This window comes from Rhopilema esculentum, chromosome 2, assembly GCF_057945365.1.
Source record: "Rhopilema esculentum isolate cy_ngs chromosome 2, ASM5794536v1, whole genome shotgun sequence".
Lineage (NCBI taxonomy): Eukaryota > Metazoa > Cnidaria > Scyphozoa > Rhizostomeae > Rhizostomatidae > Rhopilema > Rhopilema esculentum.
Window position 1 is genome coordinate 2,396,006 of NC_142816.1, and position 22,358 is coordinate 2,418,363.

At 34.5% G+C, this 22,358-nt stretch overlaps 3 protein-coding genes across 4 annotated transcripts in view; 2 read left to right on the forward strand and 1 right to left on the reverse strand.

Annotated features, from left to right (window-relative positions):
- The first annotated feature begins 89 nt into the window (after window positions 1-89).
- LOC135695294 (uncharacterized) lies at window positions 90-8,931 on the forward strand. The gene is made up of 6 exons (XM_065214311.2): window positions 90-646; window positions 1,556-1,862; window positions 2,565-2,737; window positions 3,475-5,995; window positions 6,492-7,866; window positions 8,755-8,931. The coding sequence occupies exons 1-5, from the start codon at window positions 589-591 to the stop codon at window positions 6,736-6,738; spliced, it is 3,306 nt and encodes a 1,101-aa protein (XP_065070383.2). The 5' UTR covers window positions 90-588; the 3' UTR covers window positions 6,739-7,866; window positions 8,755-8,931.
- Window positions 8,780-22,358, forward strand: part of LOC148960558 (uncharacterized) — a 24,825-nt gene continuing 11,246 nt past the window's right edge. The window contains exon 1 of the mRNA XM_089108997.1: window positions 8,780-8,912. The gene's annotated coding sequence lies outside the window, so the exon portion shown is untranslated. The remainder of the gene's footprint in view (window positions 8,913-22,358) is intronic.
- LOC135695297 (lamin-A) lies at window positions 9,658-20,058 on the reverse strand. 2 transcript variants are annotated; one of them, XM_065214314.2, is made up of 14 exons: window positions 19,448-20,058; window positions 18,097-18,379; window positions 17,651-17,836; window positions 16,990-17,115; window positions 16,414-16,634; window positions 15,914-16,083; window positions 15,607-15,690; window positions 14,960-15,065; window positions 12,728-12,806; window positions 11,936-12,043; window positions 11,696-11,815; window positions 10,708-10,796; window positions 10,069-10,264; window positions 9,658-9,798 (listed from the first exon to the last, which is right to left on the reverse strand). In XM_065214314.2, exons 1-14 carry the CDS (start codon window positions 19,753-19,755, stop codon window positions 9,700-9,702), a joined length of 2,175 nt encoding a protein of 724 aa, XP_065070386.2. In that variant the 5' UTR covers window positions 19,756-20,058; the 3' UTR covers window positions 9,658-9,699. The 2 variants fall into 2 exon arrangements, with proteins under 2 accessions (XP_065070386.2, XP_065070387.2); XM_065214315.2 differs by lacking the exon at window positions 15,607-15,690 and having other exon boundaries at window positions 19,448-20,040.

The window sequence follows — 22,358 nt, forward strand, 5'->3', positions numbered from 1 at the left end:
TGTGTCGTTTTGGTTCCGAAAGAAATATCATAAAATGAGTATTGATATGCTGATATTTAATTTCCCTCCATGAAAAATGGACATTTTTTTTATGACAGACTCGCAAGGAATTTTCTTGACACACAAATGTATGTATGAATGTAGTGAAATGCCTTAGAAAGTTATTACGTGAGTAGAAAAAGCCATGTGCTGAACAACAGAAAAGGACTGTTTGACAGTACAATTCAATGCCACAGTGTAGTTGTTTTGGCTAACGTTTTTTAAACCCCCTCGCTTTCTTCATCCAAAAAAGCGAAGTGGGTTGAGATGGCCAAAATAGCCAGATGGTTCAAAAACTCTATCGCTTTCTTTGCTTTCTTCATTTAGAAACATTTTATTTTATACTGAAAATTACCAGGTTACGCTGGTCACAATAAGACTTGGAAGACCTGTTATGTTTGTGACTTGCTTATAAACAAAGAATGGTTCCTTCAAAGCTTTGCTTGATTACACAGTTTACAATGCATTGGTTTATCGTTATCTCGTTTCTCTCTTAAATTATCTTATCTTGTCAGGAAAAATGTTGAAACTGGATTACATCCGAGCAATATGATTCAATTGATAATCGTTTTAATCACACTTGTGCCACGTTTCAGCTGCAACAATGGTAAGTTCTTCAACCAGTACAAGGAGTGGAGCCTTAATGTAGTCTTACACGTTTAAGACAAGTCTAAATCAAGCTTCCTGAAAACAACTTCTTCAAGCTTGCATTTTTTAACAATTCATTTGCCTTATTATTATATGAAAATAGTAGTTAGTGCTATTTTAACTCTATGATTTCTAATGACCTATAAACTACTCTTTGATTGTAATATCTAATCAAATCGACATCTTAGATAATCGTTTGTTTTGGAAAGGAAATATGTTGTATATCTTAAAGTAAACATCAATATCCAAGAAGAGAGTTGATAGATCTTCTAAATGATCAGCAGATTAATGCTTACAAACGTTTCGTGGGGCAAAAACTTCAAAATAGCCACCATTCTGAGATATACTGAAGCTTCCTTAGGACTCTTTTCAGCGTATAAAACGTCAGAATTTAGGTCGGATCAATGCGATCATAAATTCGATCCATGCTATGACCTTTCATATTCTGAAAAGTGTCACAGGTTTACGGATTGATCAATTCTACCTTCTCGTTAAGTATTTTTTCCCACAAAATGTATACAAATGTCTAAAAAGTGTACGCTTAATTGTGGCTGCGAAGAATCAATCGATTAAGCCGAACATTTGTCAATATTTCACTGAGAAATTCAAAATTTCACCAATACAGTATCCAAAGACAAAAATACAATGACACAAAAGAAATAAGATAAACTAAGTATATCTTCAATCGTTTACTCCTAAAGGCTTTACAACCAATCTGGAAACATGACAAGCTTTCAACGACATGACATGTCTATATGACAAGCTTTCAACGACTTGACATGTCTATATGACAAGCTTTCAACGTAATGAAAAACTTCTTCAAAGCGGCATCTAAAATATCGATTATAAATTTCATTTATCAACTTAGGCATGATACAAGAGATTCTGCTTGCTGATAAAAGTTCAAAAGATGTGATGCCATCGATTCGATCACTAAAACAAAGCAGCAAGGTGCTAGCTGTCAATCAAATTGACGATTTTGATGCTGTTGCTAAGCAGAAGGAGAATTATTTACAAAAAGTGCGTGGATACTTCAAAGCCCCAGAAACAGGGGAATACAAATTTTACAGTAGTTGTAGTGGCCCATGCCAGATCTTCATTGGACAGGAAAAGTCTCTTAGCCCAAGAAAAATCATAAACCAAAAAGAGGAATCTTTACATAACGAATTTACCAGGTCAGTAAAGCTAGATTTACTCGATGCCTTTTGACTACCATACCAGGGCTGCATCTTTGTCTGTTGTGAAAAGATCCTCTGCAGAGCTTGAAGTAAATGGACCAAGAGGGCCCAACCCTCGGCAAATGTTTTCAGACCAACCTCTGTTTATCAGAGATCTATTTTCCCAGAAAAGGATTTAGATGCATTTTGATTACGAGAGAGGGGACAAACCATCCCTCATACACTCACATGGCGTCGCTACTGAAAACAAAATGCTTAGATAGTGAGGATCATCTTAAACAAACAAAAATTAAATTTTGCATGCATAGGTTGAACAGATGACGTCAATAAGGACAATTGTCATTTTTATAAACTGGTCATCAGTTTAGGTCAAATATCTTTAAATTTTTGCAGCAATAAACTGCGCAAAATTTTCAATAGGAACTATTCAATTTTGCTGAATTGCATTCAGACAAAACTTTACATTAAGTTATGAATGAAACAGATTTACAGTAAACAAATTTTCACATCTTTTGTTTGTTAAATTTCATTGAACTTTACAAAGTTTGAAGCAAATGAATCAAACAAAAGTGTGCGGCTTGTTGAAATATAATCAATATCTTTTGAATTAATAACATTAAATTTAAAATGAATATTAAGATTTGATTCATTTTCTCTAGCCTAGCAGAAATAGTGATTTGCTATGTTGTCACATTTCAGATATCCTGATCAGGTGTCACACACGATTTACCTTGAAAAGGACAAGTTATACTACATTGAGGGTGTTGAAAAACAACATGGAGGCCTAGGCCATTTGTCAGTTGGGGTCGTGCTGCCGAGTGACGAAAAGATATTCCCAATATCAAAAAAGTATCTTAACGTTGGGGACGTTGGTATGTGATGATATCAGTTTCAATTGTCTACTTAATTAATATTTTTTGCATTGTTTCTTGCATGCCTGCTTAATTGAACTAAATGAAATCCTTGAAAACGTTTTTGTAATACAGTGGAACTAGCATCATAAAAATGGAATCAAACTTGGTCATTAGTTTGAAACAATAAAATTCAAACCTGTGATATTTGAATATTTTATCTTTATGTTTTTCAATAAATTGCACTGCAAAATATTTCTAGCGTTATAGAATGGTGAGTTTTAGGGTGACGATAGAACATAGCAATTTAACAAAAGCAATATATTACAGCTAAATTTGATCTCAAGCAATTTTCCAAAACGTATTTCTTAAGCAAAATAATGTCTGGAATTTATCCAAAATTTTGGTTGATTTGATAGAAAAGATAATACTCCGTAATAAACCACACAGATGCATCCACCATTTTCCATTTAGGTAAAGGTGCTCGCCTTTTCATTGTATTGAATTTGTTTTTATTTTACATTGTGTATTTAACATCGAAGTTTTGATTTCAATCTGTGCCCAAATAGCCCCGGGGTAGTCATAGCCTTCTGCTCCTAAAGGTATCGTCAAAGTAGTACCGTATAGTTGTATAGTAATTTTGTAAAGAGGCGTAGCTTGTAAATCTGTATTGTGACTTTTTAGTGGAGTTTAGATTATGAGATAACAACAACACATTATTATAGCTTTCAAATTAATTTATTTTTTGTTAATTTTAGGTGGTTTGAACAGAAAGGAAGAGATTTCCAGGAATAATGGACAGGACCTTGCTAAGCAAAAAGATAAAATGATAAAAAAGCTACGAGATATCAATGATTACATTAAAAAGTTAACAGATGAAGTGAAAAAGAACCCAAAACTAGCTAAAAGCGTCAGAAAGCAAGAAAATGTAATTGGGGATGGTTCCATTCTGATAAAGAACGATATTGGTGACAAAGAGAGAGGCATAGAGGTTGTTGAGAAAGTCTCAGAGCCAATGTCTGTGAAAAAAGATGAAAGTTTGTCACATGTCAATCAAAAGGAGAATGAAGAAGAACAGAGCTGGTCAACTGGAGAAGGAAGTGCTCTAAAGATGGTTGCCGAGGAACAAGGCTTTGGTGAGAAAATGGAAAGTGGTACAACTGGAACAAATCAGGCTCAGCAGAGTCAGGAAAATCTTGACAGGAGTACCAAGAATATTAATTTGAAAGAAAAAGGGTTACAAAAGGAGGTACATGTGCCTACAAAAGGTGTGAGTAATGGTAAGAAAAAAAGGGTGAATGAAAAAGATATGCTGGTGGCGGTGGTAGAAAAGGGAGTGAAAGAACACAACGCACCAAAGATGATGCACGAGACAAGTACAAAAGTCGTTGATTTGACTGCTAATGAAGATAGTTCAGGAAATGGGATTAAGGAATTACATCCAGTTCATGGGCACCCATCTCCTGCTGTAGAATTTGATAAAAGTCCTACAGGAAATGTTGATAGCGAACCTAAGCAGTTGGTTGTGGACAATGAAAGTCAGTTTAATGGGCTACAGCTGCCTCATGAAAATGATCACCCTGAACAAAATGGTGTTAATCAGGCACCGGCTTTCAGTGACCACGAAAATATGTTGGGACCTATTCACGGAGATTCTAAACTCATGGTAGAACATAACTATGTCAAAATGCTTAAAACTGGTAATAAGGTTGAAAGTGTGCACTCAACGACAAAATATGACATGCATCCAACAAATAATGACATGCATCAAAACATTGATGAAGATGATGATAATGACGATGATGTACTTAGATTAACGAGTTTTGCAAAAGAAGAAATTTCACGAAACGGTAACCTATCTGACAGTGCTATTAAGAAATTTATAAAGACAATCAAACGAAAGTTGATACAAAGTGGTTTCGTTAAACGAGCAAATATGACATCAGTGAATGATACAGGCGTGTCGCACACGGAAAAGAAAGATGAAAGAGAGGCGAATATTGGCGAGAAGAATACTACTACAAAGGAATATAACAAGGAGACGAGGTCAAGGGCAAGTCCAATGGAAAGTTTCAAAGTTAATCCAAACAAAGGAAAACTGTTTTTGTATGACGAAGTTGTCTCTAATCTGTTGCGACTTTTAAAGGGTAATGTGGAGAAGAATACTGAAAAGGAGTTGGAGAACCAAAAGAGCTCTATTGAGGCTGACGAATCAAAAGGTAGTGCACAACTCAGAGCAAAATTGATAAGCACAGGCAGAGAAACTGAAGAACGAAGAAGAATGCTAAAAAGTCTCCATTTGCTCAGCGACGAGATCGACAATTTCAAAAGGATTCTACAAGAGCATGAAAATCAAAGAAGGTTGAGCGATGTTACTGAGAAAGCTAACTCATATTCACAGAAGTCAGAGGTGAATCAAATAACGCCCTCATTCGAAAAAATGACGTCACCAGGAGATATGAGTAATGATGCTGAGGGACAATCGGACTTGGAACCAAAGAAGACAAATGACGATAAACCTTTGGCTCGTCAGTCAGATGGTAATGCTGTAAGTCGGACAAAAATGCCAGAAAATTATGAAAATGCAGAGAAATATGGTGAAAAAAACAACAAACAGCGATTCGGTCAGGTTATTGAGGAACGAATAAAACAAGAAGCAATCTCAAGCTCTGATTTGAATGGAAACATGGCTGCAGATTTTAACAAAAAGCAAAGTCAAGATACTTGGGAAAATGAGGAAAATACTAAACTAAATCTTAGTTTGCCTACAAAGTTGAGCAAAGAAAGAAACGTAGAAAAAGATAGACCATTGCAATTCAGCAATAAACCAAAACAAGCAGATAGTGTTCAGAGATTCCAGCAATCCGAAAAATACATGTCAGATCAACTTAGTAAGTACATAACAAAGTCATCATCAAGCAAACCTTTATTAATTGAAGGGTATACAGGGCTAGTGAGGAAAGTAGAGAACGATAACACAACCGAAATAGAAAATCCACTTTTAAAAACAAAAGATACAGCAAAAGACGATTTGCCTGATAACAAAGTTTCGTACACTGATGCACTAACCAAAACAGTAGAAAACCTCTTGACTGGTGTGAGTGTACCTGCATTGCTTGCAGATCCAATGACAGGGGCGTTACCTTATGACGATGGTCAAGGATTAATGGAAAACAAGCAAATCAGTGGTAAACAAAAGAGCTTCATTAGCAGCAAAAAGATAGCGCAGAATCGACAACCATACAATCTGGAAACCAGTGACGTCATTAGTGGTTTACGGTAAGCCAACATCTGTAAAATTAGTAAAAGTTTTAAATTGCATCACACTAAAAACCTCAAACCTCATTCAGGGTGATTCATTATTCGATAAATCCCCCTTGAATCAATGGTTGATAAATAGATAAGATTCAAGGTTTCAAAGAAAAATTGTTAGAAAAAACGTATTCGGAACAATAAAACACCAGCAAGACATTTAACATTCATTTAAGGAACGAAATTTTTCTTGTAGATCCGTAGCTTTTCACGTATTTCTTGAAAACACCAAAATAACGTGAAAATGTTTGTGCGCTTATTAATTCGTCAATGATTAAATTTAAACAGCATCATGTAATTTTCAATACAGTCTTATTTTAATCATACCCAATTTTTTTAAATATCTTAGTAGAACAGATGCTCTTTTAATATGTACTTTGAAGGTAGAAATTATCGTTTCCTAAAAATCGTGAAATAGCGTTTAGCTAAATTTTTAGGCTTTAATAATCTTTGTGATTTTTAGAAATGGCGCTTCTGAAACTAACAGAAAAATGTTTGGAACAAATAACCAAAATAGAGAGACAGGTCTGCAAAATGTCACTGGATCAAAGAAAACATTGATCTCAAAGAGCTTCATGCAAAGAAAAAAGAGAAGGCACAACCGAAGATTGCAACAAAAGAAACGAAAACTTAGAGGATCCTTTCTTCATAACACTGACAAACGAGGGGTCTACATGGGAACTTATAAGAGAAGCAATAATAATATATAGCATAAAAACAAGTCCAAATACAATTTTTCATGAAAAGCGAGGAGTGCTGTAAATCCTTTTAACCTTTCTTTTTAACAATTTGTTTTTTGCTAAAAATGTATTTTTGATTTATTTTGAGTGTTTTTTGAAATGAAAGAAAACGTTTTACTGACATTTCAGTTCACTTTTCATAAAACTGTAGCGCTTACATAAGATTAACAATAAGATTCACAAATTAATAACTGATTGCAGTATCACATTTTTCCAGAGTATCTAGCTTTAAAACTATGAATAAAGTCGGTAAAATTCGTATCGAAATATTGTCTCACAAACAACAAGCAATTGCCAAAATAATATTTATATTTAAAATATTATATTTTTTCCATGAAAATCTTTCTGCCACGAAAATATGAGTAACTGTTTTTAGAATTGATTTCTTGGCCTTTTTAGAGAAAATTCTTCAATTAAGTAATCTGTGGCCGAAATAGTACTTCAAATACAAATAATTCAAAATTTTAATCGATGCAAGTTAGAATAACGATAATTTATGATCGTGTATGAGTGTTTTTAATTATGGTACCGAGTTATGGTAATTAAAGGTACTGAGTTACCTAAGTATAATTTGTCATACAACACACGGGATCCCTTAAAATCCATGGCCCAAAAAGCCTATGGCTTGCTTTTGCTGCAGAAAACAAGTTGGGCTTTATCATTTTTTACAATTAAAGTTCAATGATAACATAATTCCAAACTCTCAATTATCAAACTACGAGCACATCCTTTAGGGTGAGGTTTTATAAGAAAAGATGCAATGGTGCGTTATTCTGATGTGTATAAAAATAATCGAGTCTCCTTCCTCGTTTTGAATCACACTGCCTCGTTCCTACTCATAAATTTTTGCGCGAATCTTGGCGGAATTTAAACTCATCTTCTTTTCAGGCCAGGGTGTGGATATTTTGAAGCAACTTAAATGTTTTCTCTGTCTGTTGCTGAGCTTTCACCGTTGTTACCTGTGACATAATGGAGAAAATTGTAGTTCTTTTAAATTTATATAGCTCTGCCTAGGCCATAAACAGCAAAGAAAAAGCTGTTATGGATGGATGGATGGATGGGTGTGCGATTGGCAAGTGGCATGTGCCTGCTGAAAAGGTGAAATAATGCTACAGATTGGTTGTAAAGCCTTTAGGAGTTAACGATTGAAGATAAGATGCACGTTTAACAGAAATTTAGTTGACACTTTTGTTTTTTAAATTACTAATGAGGAGATTTATGGACAACGATCATGACTCACGCTTTGTTAAATTTTGATAAAAGGTAAAAAAAAAATCCTTTTTTCTCACATATTAGCAGTTTTATAAGTAAAGTCATCTTCTCCTTCTCTTTTTTCACTGTTGCTTGAATTATAACATTTTGTTGTTGCCAGTAAGTAACCAAACTGATGCATGTGTTTCACACCATGATTCAGTGAACCAATTGTAAAACTAAAAAGTGTCTTGCAAAACTGTTGTTTAGTTGTCTTGGAAATAATTGCTAATATGTAGTTGTACACAAATTAGTGTTGACATAAAGACAATATTAAGACTACCTAAGCCTCAAATTACCCATAAAATAAGAAAATTGGCCTCAGAAAGAGAACCTGATTCTTATAAAAAAGAGTGCATGAGACCTTACCAGCAGCAATGTTTCACGTGGAGGTAGTTAAATGTACCTCCTCAAAATCTTCAAAAGAAAGCTGCATACTACACTTCGTAGTTTTATTTCACTGGCACTGCAAATGGCAACTCTCATTTTCTTTGTCATCTGATTCCAGACCATATTTATTTCTGCAAGCACTTCAAAATTAACATAGGAGCTAGGGACACAGGTTCCCCACTTTTTTCAAATATTTTTTCCAAAGTAAAAATAAATCAATGAATACACTTTCAAATTTCTTGATTATGTAATAATTATTTTACCTAAAATCAATGTTTCTTCTACAAATTAGTCTACTTTATACAATCAGAAAATGTTGAAAATACCTATTTGATTTTATTACAGGAAAAATTTCAATCAAGGCTCAGAAACTACATTACTTAAAATACATGGAATACATGTTAAAAAGATTATAAGAATGGAAATGGAAAAATTCAATATAAAGAAGAGAAATTATTACCAATTAACAACAAAAAGATGGTAATGTAGAGGCTTTGATCTAGGTGAGTTCATCATCTCTGATATTTGATGAAAATTCCTCTCTTCCAATCTATCAAATCTACATTAAGAAAACTTAAGATACCAAAATTGCAGATAAATAGTGACCATACTTATAATTAAAAAGCTATTACTTAACAATGCTGATTAAAATAATGCATATCTGTGCAGTGCTTTCCCTGGCACACAACACAAGTTTGTGCCAGAACTACTTGAAAAGGCTTCACAGTACTTTTTCAAAGGGAATCTTATTAAATTTTAATTTACTTTTCTCAAAATTGATGGTCATTGAGCAGAATGAAGTCTATGGTTTTGAATGCATTGGAAAATTGCAATGACTCTTCTGAGGTTAGGAGTTCTTAAGCCTAAAAGTACCATCTTCACAGTCTTTATAACCAAATTATTATTGTCCCAAACTTCATATTCAAATTTTTGATCGAATAAAGTTTTCAAAAAAGGGAAATATTGCAATAACCACCAGAATCATGGGAGCAGGACACTGAAATACAAAGTAAAGTAATCATTCGGTCAAAGGGTTATTGTCCTATGTGCCTTTTTTCTCTGGCAATCTAGTTGTGTGTGATAATGTTCCATCCAAGTCAGTGTTGCTTAGATTCCAAAATCATCCAGTTTCCCCAGACTATCAAAATGTTGATGCTGCTAACTTGAAAGTCTCAATGCAGAATGCGGCTACTTGAAAAATTATACCTTCAGCTGAACTATCTCATTTAAGCTCATTTCTTAGTTGCTGGTCCATTATGTGTTGCTAAGGTGCTTTTTATATGTCTTCATCTATGCTGGCATTGGTGACTGAAATGTTACTCTATGATTCTGATTCGAATACCCAAGGGCTCCTGTTGAATTTGACATGCGTATGATGCCATTCTGCTTCTAGAAAGAAAACCAATGCTTCAAATAACAGAATGGTTTAAAAAGTAAGAATGGAAAGCATATTTTAATGATTATAGCTAAAAGCAATCATTGGCCAACTAGGAAATTGGTAAAAGTATAATTTTTTTTCATTTGTTACTATCTAGCTTCTGAAGGTAGTTTAAGGACATCAAGTAAACATGCTTATTTAGCAGTGTCATAGTCCTCACTCTTCATGTGATCATGCATCATAAATCATAAAAATTCACATAATTATGCAGGGTAACTCACTTTGTTTCCACCTGTTGTTAGTGTGTTTGCTTTAACTGGTCGCACTGCTCTTGGTTTGTTCTTTGGAACAGATGTTTGTGATCTCGACTGAGCATTCAAGGTTCTTCCATCATTGCCATGGTGTTCCACTCTGCTTTTGGTGTGATTAGGATGGACAGCATTGCGTGGTGACATGCTGTAGGGCTTTGCCTCTGGCCTGTTGCAATTTAAAAAAGATAAAAATTCTAGCAAGTAGCCGAAAAGTAGCTAAATGTAGAATATGCCTAAGTATCTAAGTATCCATCTGTTAATTCCATTTGAAACATGGATTCGTTATAAAATCTCTATTTCATACTATCAGTGGACGTTAAAGGTAGCAAGGCAGTACGAAAAACGGCTATGCAATTCTACATAGACACTCTCATTAAGGTAGAACTCAAACGTCTGTTATGGTAAACTTGGAACCACTGACACTGCCAAGCCAAAACAGCCTTAAAATGATAATTTATGCAACAATGATTAATAAACTTATCCAAACAGTCTTACTTTAACAAGACATGAAGGTTTCTGCTATTTTGGGATATCAATTCCACATTATATCTCAATTTTAAATTGAGGTACTTTCCCCAAAAAATATAGATGTCAAAGTAAATAACGTACAAATACTCATCACTTCTGTCTTCATAGTCACGTGTGGCAATGTAGTTTGGGTTTCCATAAGGGTAAGCAGAAGTTGTCCAGGCAACAGCCTATATGATAATGAATACATTAGTTGCTAATTAGACAGATATTTACAATGAAATCAGTATAGCTGTAGTGTATGTTCATATAAATTGTTCCTTTAAGATTCAGTGATTCCAACAAGAAGTAAGAAAAAACTGCCGGATCATTCACAGATCTCTTCATTCTTTAAGCTACATTTGAGAGTTATTTTAAGAGGAAAGATTGTTGCTATTTTATGGGTTTACATACGAGAGTAGTTTGCAACGCAACCGGAAAGGTTGAAGGCAATCAGCAGATACAAAGCGGCTAAGCCATGTGTCAATCAAAACCGACCAATCAAAAAGCGTTATACAACACGTTTAATAATTGACCAATAGTTGATTGACTGGTGACTAAAGCCACGTGAAGGCAGTCCGCCCCTCCACGATTGGCTAATTCTAGCTTGAAAGCGTCGCATTAAAAGAGGGTCTTCCTCTGTCATTTCTAGCATCCGACATTAGTTATGTTGGTAAACACTACAAAAAGGCCTATTCTTTATATAATCGAAATTGACTTGGACGTTTGAAATCAAAACGAAATTCACAGCAACTCGCTCAGGGAGAGTACGTTATGGTGGTTCTTCTTTCTGGCTGGTTAATTGTACATCAAATAAACGACGCATGAATACCGTGGCCATGAAAAGAGATTCTGAGAACAACGAGGGACAAATTGCCTTTAAGTTTCCGTCGAATGCCTTTAAAGAAAGTGGATGTTATCTCTTGTGAATCAAAAATTGGGTACTTTTAGGGGTAATTTAAAAGAACTTTCTAGAATTACAGTTCTCCGGAAATTCGTCATTGGCGGATGATCCTTCCGTTTTGCAACCATACGATCTACATAGTTACCCTCTAAAAAGATTTGCAAAAGCCAAGAAATTTTTCTATACCTGTCCACTGGGTTTGCAAAGGATTGTTGTACATTCGGGGCCACTCCTCCATTTTGCTTGTTCGCTCCAGAGGAAATCAGACGGAGGGTTGTGCTTCGCATGACTTGAAGCTGACCAAACCTAGGTTAGTAAAGATGTAAACACGACATATTACTTTATTTGAAAAAAATCTTTATGCAAGGTTCACCAAAAAGGTGTTAAATTTTCTATCCAAAAAAGAGTAAAATCTTTTCAACTTACAGTTATATTAGTGGAGGCTTTGATTTTTGTTCTTCCAGGGAAACGGAAAACATTGACAGGTTTCCCTCTCACGTTTTGTTGAATAATGAAGCTGCCAATTTCTTCATCCTACAACCAACAATTTACATTCAGAGTTGCAGTATATTACAATAAACAAGCGTATGAAAATACGGGTGGGGCACATGCTAGCACACCAATAGCCAGAAAGGGTCATAGTGTGGGGTTAAACCCCTTGTCTGAAACGTCGAAGCCTTTCCATATAATAAAATGGCATAAAATCAGGCTTTCATTTGGAGGGGTCCCCATGCCCCCATAATTTCGTCACTGATAAAGTAATACAATAAGATACAAACTTTCAATGGGAACTTGTACTATTTTGCTGAAGAATTCCCTGACAACAAGCATAAATCACTAGGACCATTCCATCGAGGGGCGATTCACTCTTACAATTAGCGTACAAGATTTTCCCTAAAACAAAAGGATTTCCAGGGATTTTTATATAAAACAATAAGATTTTCACAAAAGGTGTACGAGATTTTCTTGGAGTGATTTGCCCCTCGCATTTCATATGACTTTTTAAGATATAAATGTTGATGGAGAACGGGGTTTGCATAAATTTAAAAGAAATCAGTAGCTTTGAAGGGTGGAGGCCTTATTAATAACATTCGGGGTCTCAATGCAAGATAAATCGTGTTAATTTTGTAATGGACTCGAATCAATTATGCTTGTTGTTTTTGAAAAGTCGCTACTTTGAAAGCTCGATTTTGTCAAACAAATATTGAAAAATCTAACCTGAAAAGCAGATGAATTGAAGAGTCTGACAAACTTTCCTCCTGGATGCACTTCGAGGATTCGCACGTTACCGATATGGCTAAAAGCGAAATAGAGAATCTTAAAATGCAAGCTTCCCAACCGTGGGCAGCATCAGTGCAATGACTGATATGACAGCTAAAACTATATGACGAAGTTGTTATCCAACATATTTATCCTAAGGTATCTAGACAGATCGGCAAGAATTTTCTTATTCAGCTACAATTTTTGCACACCTGCTGCAAAAATTATATCTTGTATTTGTTTTTAAGCACATGGAAGCTTTCTGTAATAAATATTTTTGGTCTTCGCCAGTTTGGAAACCGTTTTTCAACGTCGACGAACCATTGTGCATGGTATTTCTATCTTCTACTCTAGAATATATACGCTTGAAAAAATGTTACTGTGTCCAATAGTGAGGGCCATAAATTGGTAAGAAACGATTCGACATTGAAAGAAGATTACGTCAAAATCATGCATAATGTTAAGCTATTTTCGACTTATTACTTAGATAGTGGAAGTCATACTTCAGCGCTGTCACAGCTTTTAAGTTGTCAGCAGGTACTTAATCATTTTGTCTTTATGGAAATAAATCAAATGTGGTTGAAGGCATCAAAACATGGTAAAAGCATTCTCTGCAAAGAAACATCTGCATTTCGCAAATGATTGTTTTCACCATGTCTTCGACGATACAACGATTCAAAGCCAGTACGAAGTAACTTCAAGTGTTCAGTTTTAAGTCCACTAATAGTATTGAAGCAGGAAAATCTCATTTCAGTGTATTTGGGTACACCCTCTCATTTATCATGATGAAACCCCTTCATTGGATCGTCATACTTGCATCTTTGATATATGTCTTCTTGTATTTTCAGAGGAAAAATTGTTCATAGAAAACACTAGCTTTTGCAATCATGTGTACATAATTAAACTGTGGAATAATATTTAATAAATATTACAATTTCTATATTTCAACGTGACATCCCGAAACATTCTAGATCTAATTATATTCAATCAATAATATATTAATCTATATAATCATAAAACGAAGTGTTGTTTAATCAAATTATTATCTGACTAATAAAAATCTATTTGTGAATATAAATCGATCTTTATCCTACTAATAAAAAAGCACAGTTAAAGAAAGAAAAAGGCGTTTTAGATAAAGAATGAAATAAGGACAAGAGAGTTTTACAGCAATAGGCTTGGAAAAAAAGTTTGATAAAATGATAAGAAGACAATCTATGTAAAGAGTATACAAAAAGTATCCATGAAAACTTTAAAAGGCTTCAAAATGAAATTTATGGAAATTGGTTATTTTCTTGCATGAAAGTAACCGAAAATGGAAATCCTAGAGTGAGAATACTATATATAAACTTTAATAAAATATTTACAATCAAAACCTTTAGTTAATAACAATTTATTATATATTTAGATTTAAAAAGATAGTGTATCTTTACTTTAATAGTCAATAATATTTCTTGCTTTATGTGTTTATGGTGCATCTGTGTCTGCTCTCCGGTGCAGTTAAACAAAGCTTCTGTGATTTTCAAGCGACATCTTTCTTTTTCAACTTAACTTTTTAGCTAGTGGTTGTGTATCTTTTGTAGTATGTTCTGGTTGTAGCCGGGGGGTTTGAAAAATGCCGACTGTACTTGGCCCTTTTAAAGAAAGAGAATTGATATCAAGATAAATTTGTTAATCTGGCTTTTCTGGGTTAGTAATCTTTTGTTAGCCATCAAAGTCTTCTGCAATATTCAGGTCCCCGTTTTATGATTGCCAGTCAATATTTTACAACCGGCAATTCTACAGCCGTGAAGATTACAGAAGCTTCTTTGGTGGTTAGTATTATCCTCAACTTTCAATATAGTCATCTATATGATAATTTAAAATATTGAGCAAATACTGATTTTGGTAATTTGGACACATTGATTTTGGCTTATTATTGATTTATAGTAATTTTAAAATTGCGTTATATAGAGAATGTTGATTTAGATAGGAAAGCTAACGATTCATAAGTCTTTGATGGATCCTGGCTCTTCTGAAATTTTGATTTTTTTACTCGACTATTTGATTGTTTTGAGTGTTAGGTATGTATGTTTTATATGATTTATCTCTTATTGTTAAACTCAGTCATCGTAATGAGGCACAAGACGGAGTAAAATGTCACCTATTTGCAAGTGCAGATAGTGCATAGGAATTAGAAAAATGTCTCACCTTGTGGCGGGGCTGTGGTAGTCGACATAATTTGGAACGTAAGTCCACTTTTGAGTTGGCACAGACTTGGTTGAAATTGGATCAGGGCAAGACGAGTAAAGCATGGCTACAAAAAGAAGGCATACAATATTATATAAAGTTTTCCTCAAATTGATTAATACTCTTAGCTTTAATTTAGAAGCAGTAACTTTGTGTTTTTTAATTTTGGTGCTCAAATAAGATGGTTTAATACTCTCCTTGAAAGATATTCAAATATCGATTGATAAAGTTGAGTCTGTCCTTTGAAAAATTTTATCAATTAGATTAAATGTAATTGTTTATTGACTTAACGTGATTAATACTTCAAAACAGAAGCTTTAAATCAATTTTGATGCACGAAATATGTTTAGTTAAAAAAGACTTCTCTTTAGGGTTTAGATTCTAGAATTTGTCTCTATGAATCTTATATGTTAGTTTTTTTGGTTTTAGGAAACATTATTCAAATACTATGCGGAATTTCTTCTTATTTCAATTTATAAAACTCGTAGCATACTTAATGCTTGCATACTCATATGAATAGAAGCTATGTGTATTTTATGATGGTTAAACAATGGCTGTAAGTTTTATAATAGAATTTAAAACATTAATTTAGGTATTAAGTTATTTACATGCTGGATTTGCTTCCATTAGGTTTCTCCTTCTGGTTGAACCAGTCAAGAGAGGTAAACTGGCATTTGATTTCACTGGGCGATCTGAAATCAAAAGTTTTAATATAAAGTCGTTGGTTCGAATAAGCTGGCAAATTTATGATTAATGCTATACTGATAAAACCTTGTAACACTAACTGTTGAGTGATAATAAAGCAGACTAGCATTATGCATTTGTTGCAAATCAGCTTAAAGTCGATGAAACAGTCAACCGATCTAACAGCCAAGCAGTTTTGATTTCCCGCTTTTAAAAGCAGACTTTACGTACCTGGTACTGATTTGGGCCTCGCAGTGGTCTTTGGTCGCATTGTCGTTCTCGATTCAAGAAGTGTTGGTGGAGCAGTAGTGGCTTTAGTAATCATAGGCGAAACAGGTCGTCCAATATAGTGAGTTCTTCCTGTGGTCATTATTGGATGATTCAAGGCAGTCGCTGTCAGTCTAAGAAAAAGAGAGTCAATTAATACAAAGGTACAGCGAATGTGCCTCTAAGCGAATCGTGCTATTCATAATGAGTAGTAGCGAAAAGAGATGGCTCAGTGGTTAGGGTATCTGACTACAGTTCCAAATGTCTGTGACTCGAGCTCCTGACATGACCAGTCTTTCACTCAGAGTGAGGAAGTTGCTAGCTCTCTGTTTTTTCCCCGTATAGGAATCACAAGGTGTAGTCACAACGAGAAGAAGGACTAGGACACTACTCAATAAGCACGCCCCTCAGTTCCTTTGGTTGCTAGGTACCAATTACAATATATAATGGAGGCTCTTTCTTACCTTCTCTCCTCGGCTTCAAGTAAGGTGGCAAAAGCATCGATTTCCAGATCAAGCGGCAGGTGGGAGTTGTAGGCCATCCCGAGTTCCCTGATTTTTTCGTTCAGGTTCTCCTGCATTGTTCGCAGTTTTTCTTCCAAGTTCTTGATTGCATTGGCAGCTTGCTGTCTCTCTACCTCCATTGTTTGTATGAGAGATGAGTTTTGATACTCCGTGTTTGCACACTGCAATAAAAAGCGAAGGATTGATAAAAGCAGTGATAAGCTAGAGCTAATGTTGGGCCGATAGAAAACATTCGTAGATATTTATGGGAAGAAAATGACCAAATAGTAACTATTCCACGAGCACGCTGTTAAAACGGATCAGCATTGCCATTTCAAAAATATTGAGAAGCCCTGTCGCTTTCATTTGCTGGATCTCTATGTATGCTAAAATATCTTAAGGGGTTTGAAAAAGGAATTTCCCTTCAAATGGTCTGTCATTAAAAAGTGTTGCTCATTATCACATTGAAATCTGGGATAACATGGATGAGATACATTGAAGTCTGGGATAACATGGAAATGGTACCAATATCATTACCTTTGATTCCAAGTTGATGATGCGCTGATTCAGTTGATCAATTTGTGCTTTGAGGTGAATGTTCTCTTCAACTGCACCAGCATGGGCTTTAGACTCCTTTTCCAGCTCATGTTTGATTTGTTGCAACTAATGCATGAAAACATTCCAAGTTAGAAATATCCTACAATATTTTAAGTTACCATGGGTGTTATGAGAAGGGCTATATTTTGTATCTCTGACTAACTGGTATTTCCCCTCAGTCAGGGCTTGAGGCAATAATACATTTGACTTGACAGGAGAAATAATTAGTTTTTGGAAGCTCTAGCAACTTTGAAAGGCCTTTTAGGCTTTCAAAATTCAATAAGCTTGGTACACTTCCTTCAGTACTAAGGAAGGTTGATGTTCTCTTATAGTGTTCAGTTTAAATCCTCTGAGAGACAAAAGTAGCAAGTGAAGTACCAAAGGGTTTGGTTTCTCTTTACAAGCTATAGCAATTAAATGTTTGAAGGCTGCAGTTTCTAAAATTGATTAAAAGTTATAATTCTAAAATTGCAAAAATGGCCAAGGTGGAACTTTCTGTATTGTTTTATTTAAAGTTGAAATTACACCATTATGTGATGTAACTGAAATGTGGGAAAAATATTAAAATTAAAAGACCAAGCTGTTGTCAAGTTTGTCTTACCCCATTTTGATATACAAGCTCAGATTCCTCTTTGAAGCGTCTGAGTTCTGCTTCACTCTGCATTCTGACTTTAGCCAGCATGTTAGCCATATTGTCATCAAGAAGGTTATGTTCATGCAGGCGATCCTCCATAACCCTGAGTGATTGGTGGGCATCTGCTAGATGACTCTTTAATTCTCTGATTTCCTGTAAAGAAAAACATAAAGCTCACATATATCACTTAAACATAACATTTTATCCAAAATAATCCCATTAAGAAAGATCCATCTAAGTTAATTTGTTATGCCATAGCCCATATCCAATAAATTTTATATATGCAAAACTTGAGGAAGGGAGATTTGTTTATCTGTCAGTTTGAAAAAACTATATTTTGCATACTTTAACCACTTAGCAACCAGTTGTTTGGTATTATTTGACAACATGTAGAATTATTGCATTTTGCCTACCCTATCATGGACTTGTCGCTCAAAGTCAAGTTTCTCTCTAAGCTGATCTGCCAAACTTTGCAAATCATTACGGGCAATTGCTTCTGTATCATATGCATTTTGTGTTTCTGTGAGTGCCGTATGGAGGCTGTCTCTATCCTTCTGAGTATCAAGATGGGCATTTTGATGCTGTGAGATTGTGATTCTTGCATCTTGCAAATGGGTTTCTTTCTCAGCAATTACACGCTGGGCATCAGCCAATGTGTTTTCAAGCTTCTTTCTCAAATTGATCTCATCTGCAAGCCTTGGGAGAGAAAGAGAATTTGTTAAATTTGAAAACAATTTAATAAATGCTCAAAACATTGACAGGGCTGCAAGAGAATTTTTGAAGTACAAACTCAAATTGTTTGATCTTCTTCCAAAAACTTTCTAAAAAGTGGTGTTTTGCTGTTTTGAAATGTTATTATGTCTTCTGAATCAAACTTTTCCAATAAAAAACTATATATTACATAAAGGCATCATTAAAAATGATTCCTAATTATCCTTTTCATTGAGAAGCTTTAAAAATTTACTGGTGAAAATTTATTCATTCTCAACAAACCTTAGAACATGGTCTTATTTACCTGTTTTTCCAGCCTAACTAGGTAAACTTGTATAGCAGGGAGTAAAAATGTATTGGGAATCACCAAATTTGTTTAAAAAGAATGGGTGGTTTAGAGTTAATTGAAAAATTTAAGATTATGTGGTAGAGGCACTGCCTTTGGTCACCAGCAGCTCTAATAGACACCTGTCAGGGTTCTGATATCTGTTTTGTCTCATGCACTCCATAAATCAGATTCTCATTAATTATTCAATATTAGACTGAAGAAGATTTCCACAGAGACAATCAGCCTATTAAAAGAACATCAAGACCGATGTTTCTTAAATAGTTAATGATTTGTTCACAGGAGTGGTTTTACATCATACTTAACAACACTTGTTGCTAGACCTAACAAATGTTTCATGATCAAGGATTCAATCATTCTACACATGAAAATTCCGTTACACTATTCTTACAATTTTGAACGAACATTTTAAGATAAAAAGCTTTAGGTTAGGATAGTTGAGAAGATATCTATTCAATAGAATTTCAATTTAAACCTTAAGAAAATTTATTGAACAAGCCAACAGATGTCATTTAAAGCAATTTATTATATTCTAAAGTTAATGACACCAGAGAGACAATCAAGCATACGGGTGTTAAGTGGTAACGCCTCGACAAACATCCTACTTTCAAATTAGATTGTATACAGATTTACTGTTAACATGATGTTGTGCACTCTTAGTAAGTGTTATAGAAACAGCTGTGAAAAATGAGAGATTAATTACTTACTTGTCTTGGTATTCAGAAGCCAATGCTGCATTTTTAGACGAGCTGAGATGAAACTGGTTCTTTTCATTTGAGACATCGTCCAGTTTCAGTCGGAGGTTTTCAAGTTCTCTTTCGTAAAGTTGCTTCAAGTTGTAGATTTCTTCTTCGAGTGCCTTTGTCGTGTTGTAGACTGCAGTTGATTCTAATCTTTCACTCTGTTCTCGCATCTGCCTGACTTTCGATACATATGATTGAAAGCGATCATTTAGAGTCATCAAGTAGTCTCTCTCGTGCTTTCTTGAAGTGAGGAGTGGCGTTGCCGTAGACATCGTTGCTGTGTTTCGTAGATATAAGACTTTACTGGTATACACCCTTGCTGTTATAAAGTCCTTGACTTTTCAGTAGTCTTGCTCTGTTAGCTTTGTTTGCTGGCAAGAAATATTTGTACTAAATCCCCGAGAGTCACTCTTCTTTATAAACCCTCTTTTGTTTGTGATGACTCTTATTGTTACCATGCTTTGCAATGGCTTCCTTACAAAACCATAGTAACCAAATGGTAACCATATTGTCCTCTGTCCCATGCAACCTCATTTCTGAGCTGCAGTACATGATAGACCGCGAATTGAATACGGTCGTCAGGTAAACAATAGAGACCTGACACCTTCCATGAAATATGTTTCTAAGGAAAAATATACATTAAGACCATATCTTGCTTTTATGCTTGATTTTTCAGAAAATAAAAAAGGGAGACACGTTTACGACTATAGTTACATTTAACAAAATGTAACTATAGGCAAATGCTTAAGCCTGTAATTCTTTCCGAAATGTAGCATTCACACAACATGCAGTATGATTAAATATAGCTTAAGGAGTACTTTACCCTTCAAAGTTTAGCCCTTCACATTTTCACCATATGATTTTCAGTTGATCGATTTGTATTACTGTTTGCAGCCTTTTAACAGGAGTAAGCAACTCTAGTATAGATTATTTTCCCATTCTCGATCGTTGCTAACTGTTTCCTTTGTCGTTCCACCGTCTAAGCAAATTTTTTGGTTGTATATTTTCGATGAAAGACATTCTATCCTTTATACTTAAAAAAATTATAACCCGTTTTGCTAAAACAATGTAATACATTTAATTCAATCAGTACCTGACGCTATAACTTTCCTGAAAATTTCCAGCTTCCCTATTCTACTTCCGAACAAAATTGTCATTAGCGGGCATTTTTGTTACTGTAAATATTGTATATTGTATATTGTGTAGCGGATATTGTAAGTGTCAAACATAAGTACTAAAATTGATATAAAGTTTGGATTTGAATTCAAAACTTTTGTTTCAATAGTACCACCACTTTCAGTCAATGTGTATGTGTTGCTAAGGAACACAGTGTTGATTTTATGATCGCCCTTTAGACGAGAAAAGTCATTCGTGCCATAATTTCTCATAATCGTGTCAGAACTACTAAATCCGTCGTCTTAGATCATCGACAGCAGTAAATGAAACATGCCTTATTTTGTAGAGGAATGTACAGAGATTCAATTCTTTTGCAAAGATTCAGTGTAAACCCCGACATGACTTTCTTACGAGTTAATAATTGATGAAGCATAATTCATCGCAACTCTGTTTCAACTTTGGAGCTAGTCGATTATTTATCATAATTCAAGTTACGAAATGGAAAAAGTCAAGAAACATACTGTTTTGTGAAGAATATTTGAAGGGAAGAATAACGCATTCGTTTTGAATTCGAAAAAGTAATCTCTAGCAGGCAGTTCCAGAAGTAGGAATTTACAGAGCATTACTTTAACAAAATGGACCTTAAATACTGCGAAAATCGTAAAGAAATGATTGTCGTTGCAGTTGAAAGCTAATAGGTATTCGTAGTGTTGTAGACGATGAAGGTATTACGTCAAAATTAATATTTTTTCTGAACAAAGTAATTTCTTCAACGATAAGGCTTATTAGTACATTTTTCTCTTTGCTGTTATCAATAAAACATTGTGAGAGAATGTCGACCTACTTTGTGAAGTCATTTTATTTTAGCTACACTTTTTGCAGATACGATAGTCGATAAAATTTCATGTAGATAATCGTTATGAATAAGTTACCGTTTGAAGAAATCATAAAATGGTTTAGTTGCCATGGAGACTAGAAACTGTTTCATCTTGGCAACAACACATATACAGATGTTTCTAAAGTATACAGAGGATTGAGCAAAAGGATGACATATTTTAGTTCCTGGTTTTTCTTCTTCCAACCTTTTCTTGCTTTTGGAAATTGTTGCATTGCATTTGATGCTCAGATATTATGCTAGAATAATCTTAATTCCTAGTAAAATTGCAAGAAGACGCTCTGTGGTTACTGAATTGATGGAAAAGTAGTTTTAGCAATGCAAGGATCAAACATAAAAATATCAAATATGCGTAGATCTTTTTGCTTGGAAAGTTTTGACACGATTTTGTTGCCTCAAACTGAACATTGATTTGTTTTAACTACGATTTTTACGCTTAAAGCAATCGCCATGGTCGGTTCTGATTATAACACCAAGAGTAAAGCAGACAGCAACTTGGTTCGCAAGCAAAAACGTGTCAGTTCTTTCTATTCGACATCAAACACTTCATAACAGATCTGCTTTATTAACTTCTTATATCTACGCGTTACCATTTGCAAATAATTTTATTATACGTTGGAATATTTCATGATATTCTGTTCGATGTTTGTGCGCTGACATAACGCTGCTAAAATGCATGTATTTTAAATGCATGTGATATGTCTTTGTCTACATTTGCAAATAATTCTCTTATACTTTGGAATAACTGCATGATGTTCTGTTTGATGTACGTGTGCTGACATGATGATGATCTATTTGATGTTTAAATGCAAGTATTTCAAGTCAGTGAAAGTTTCTGTTTTGTTGTATCTTCATATTTTTACA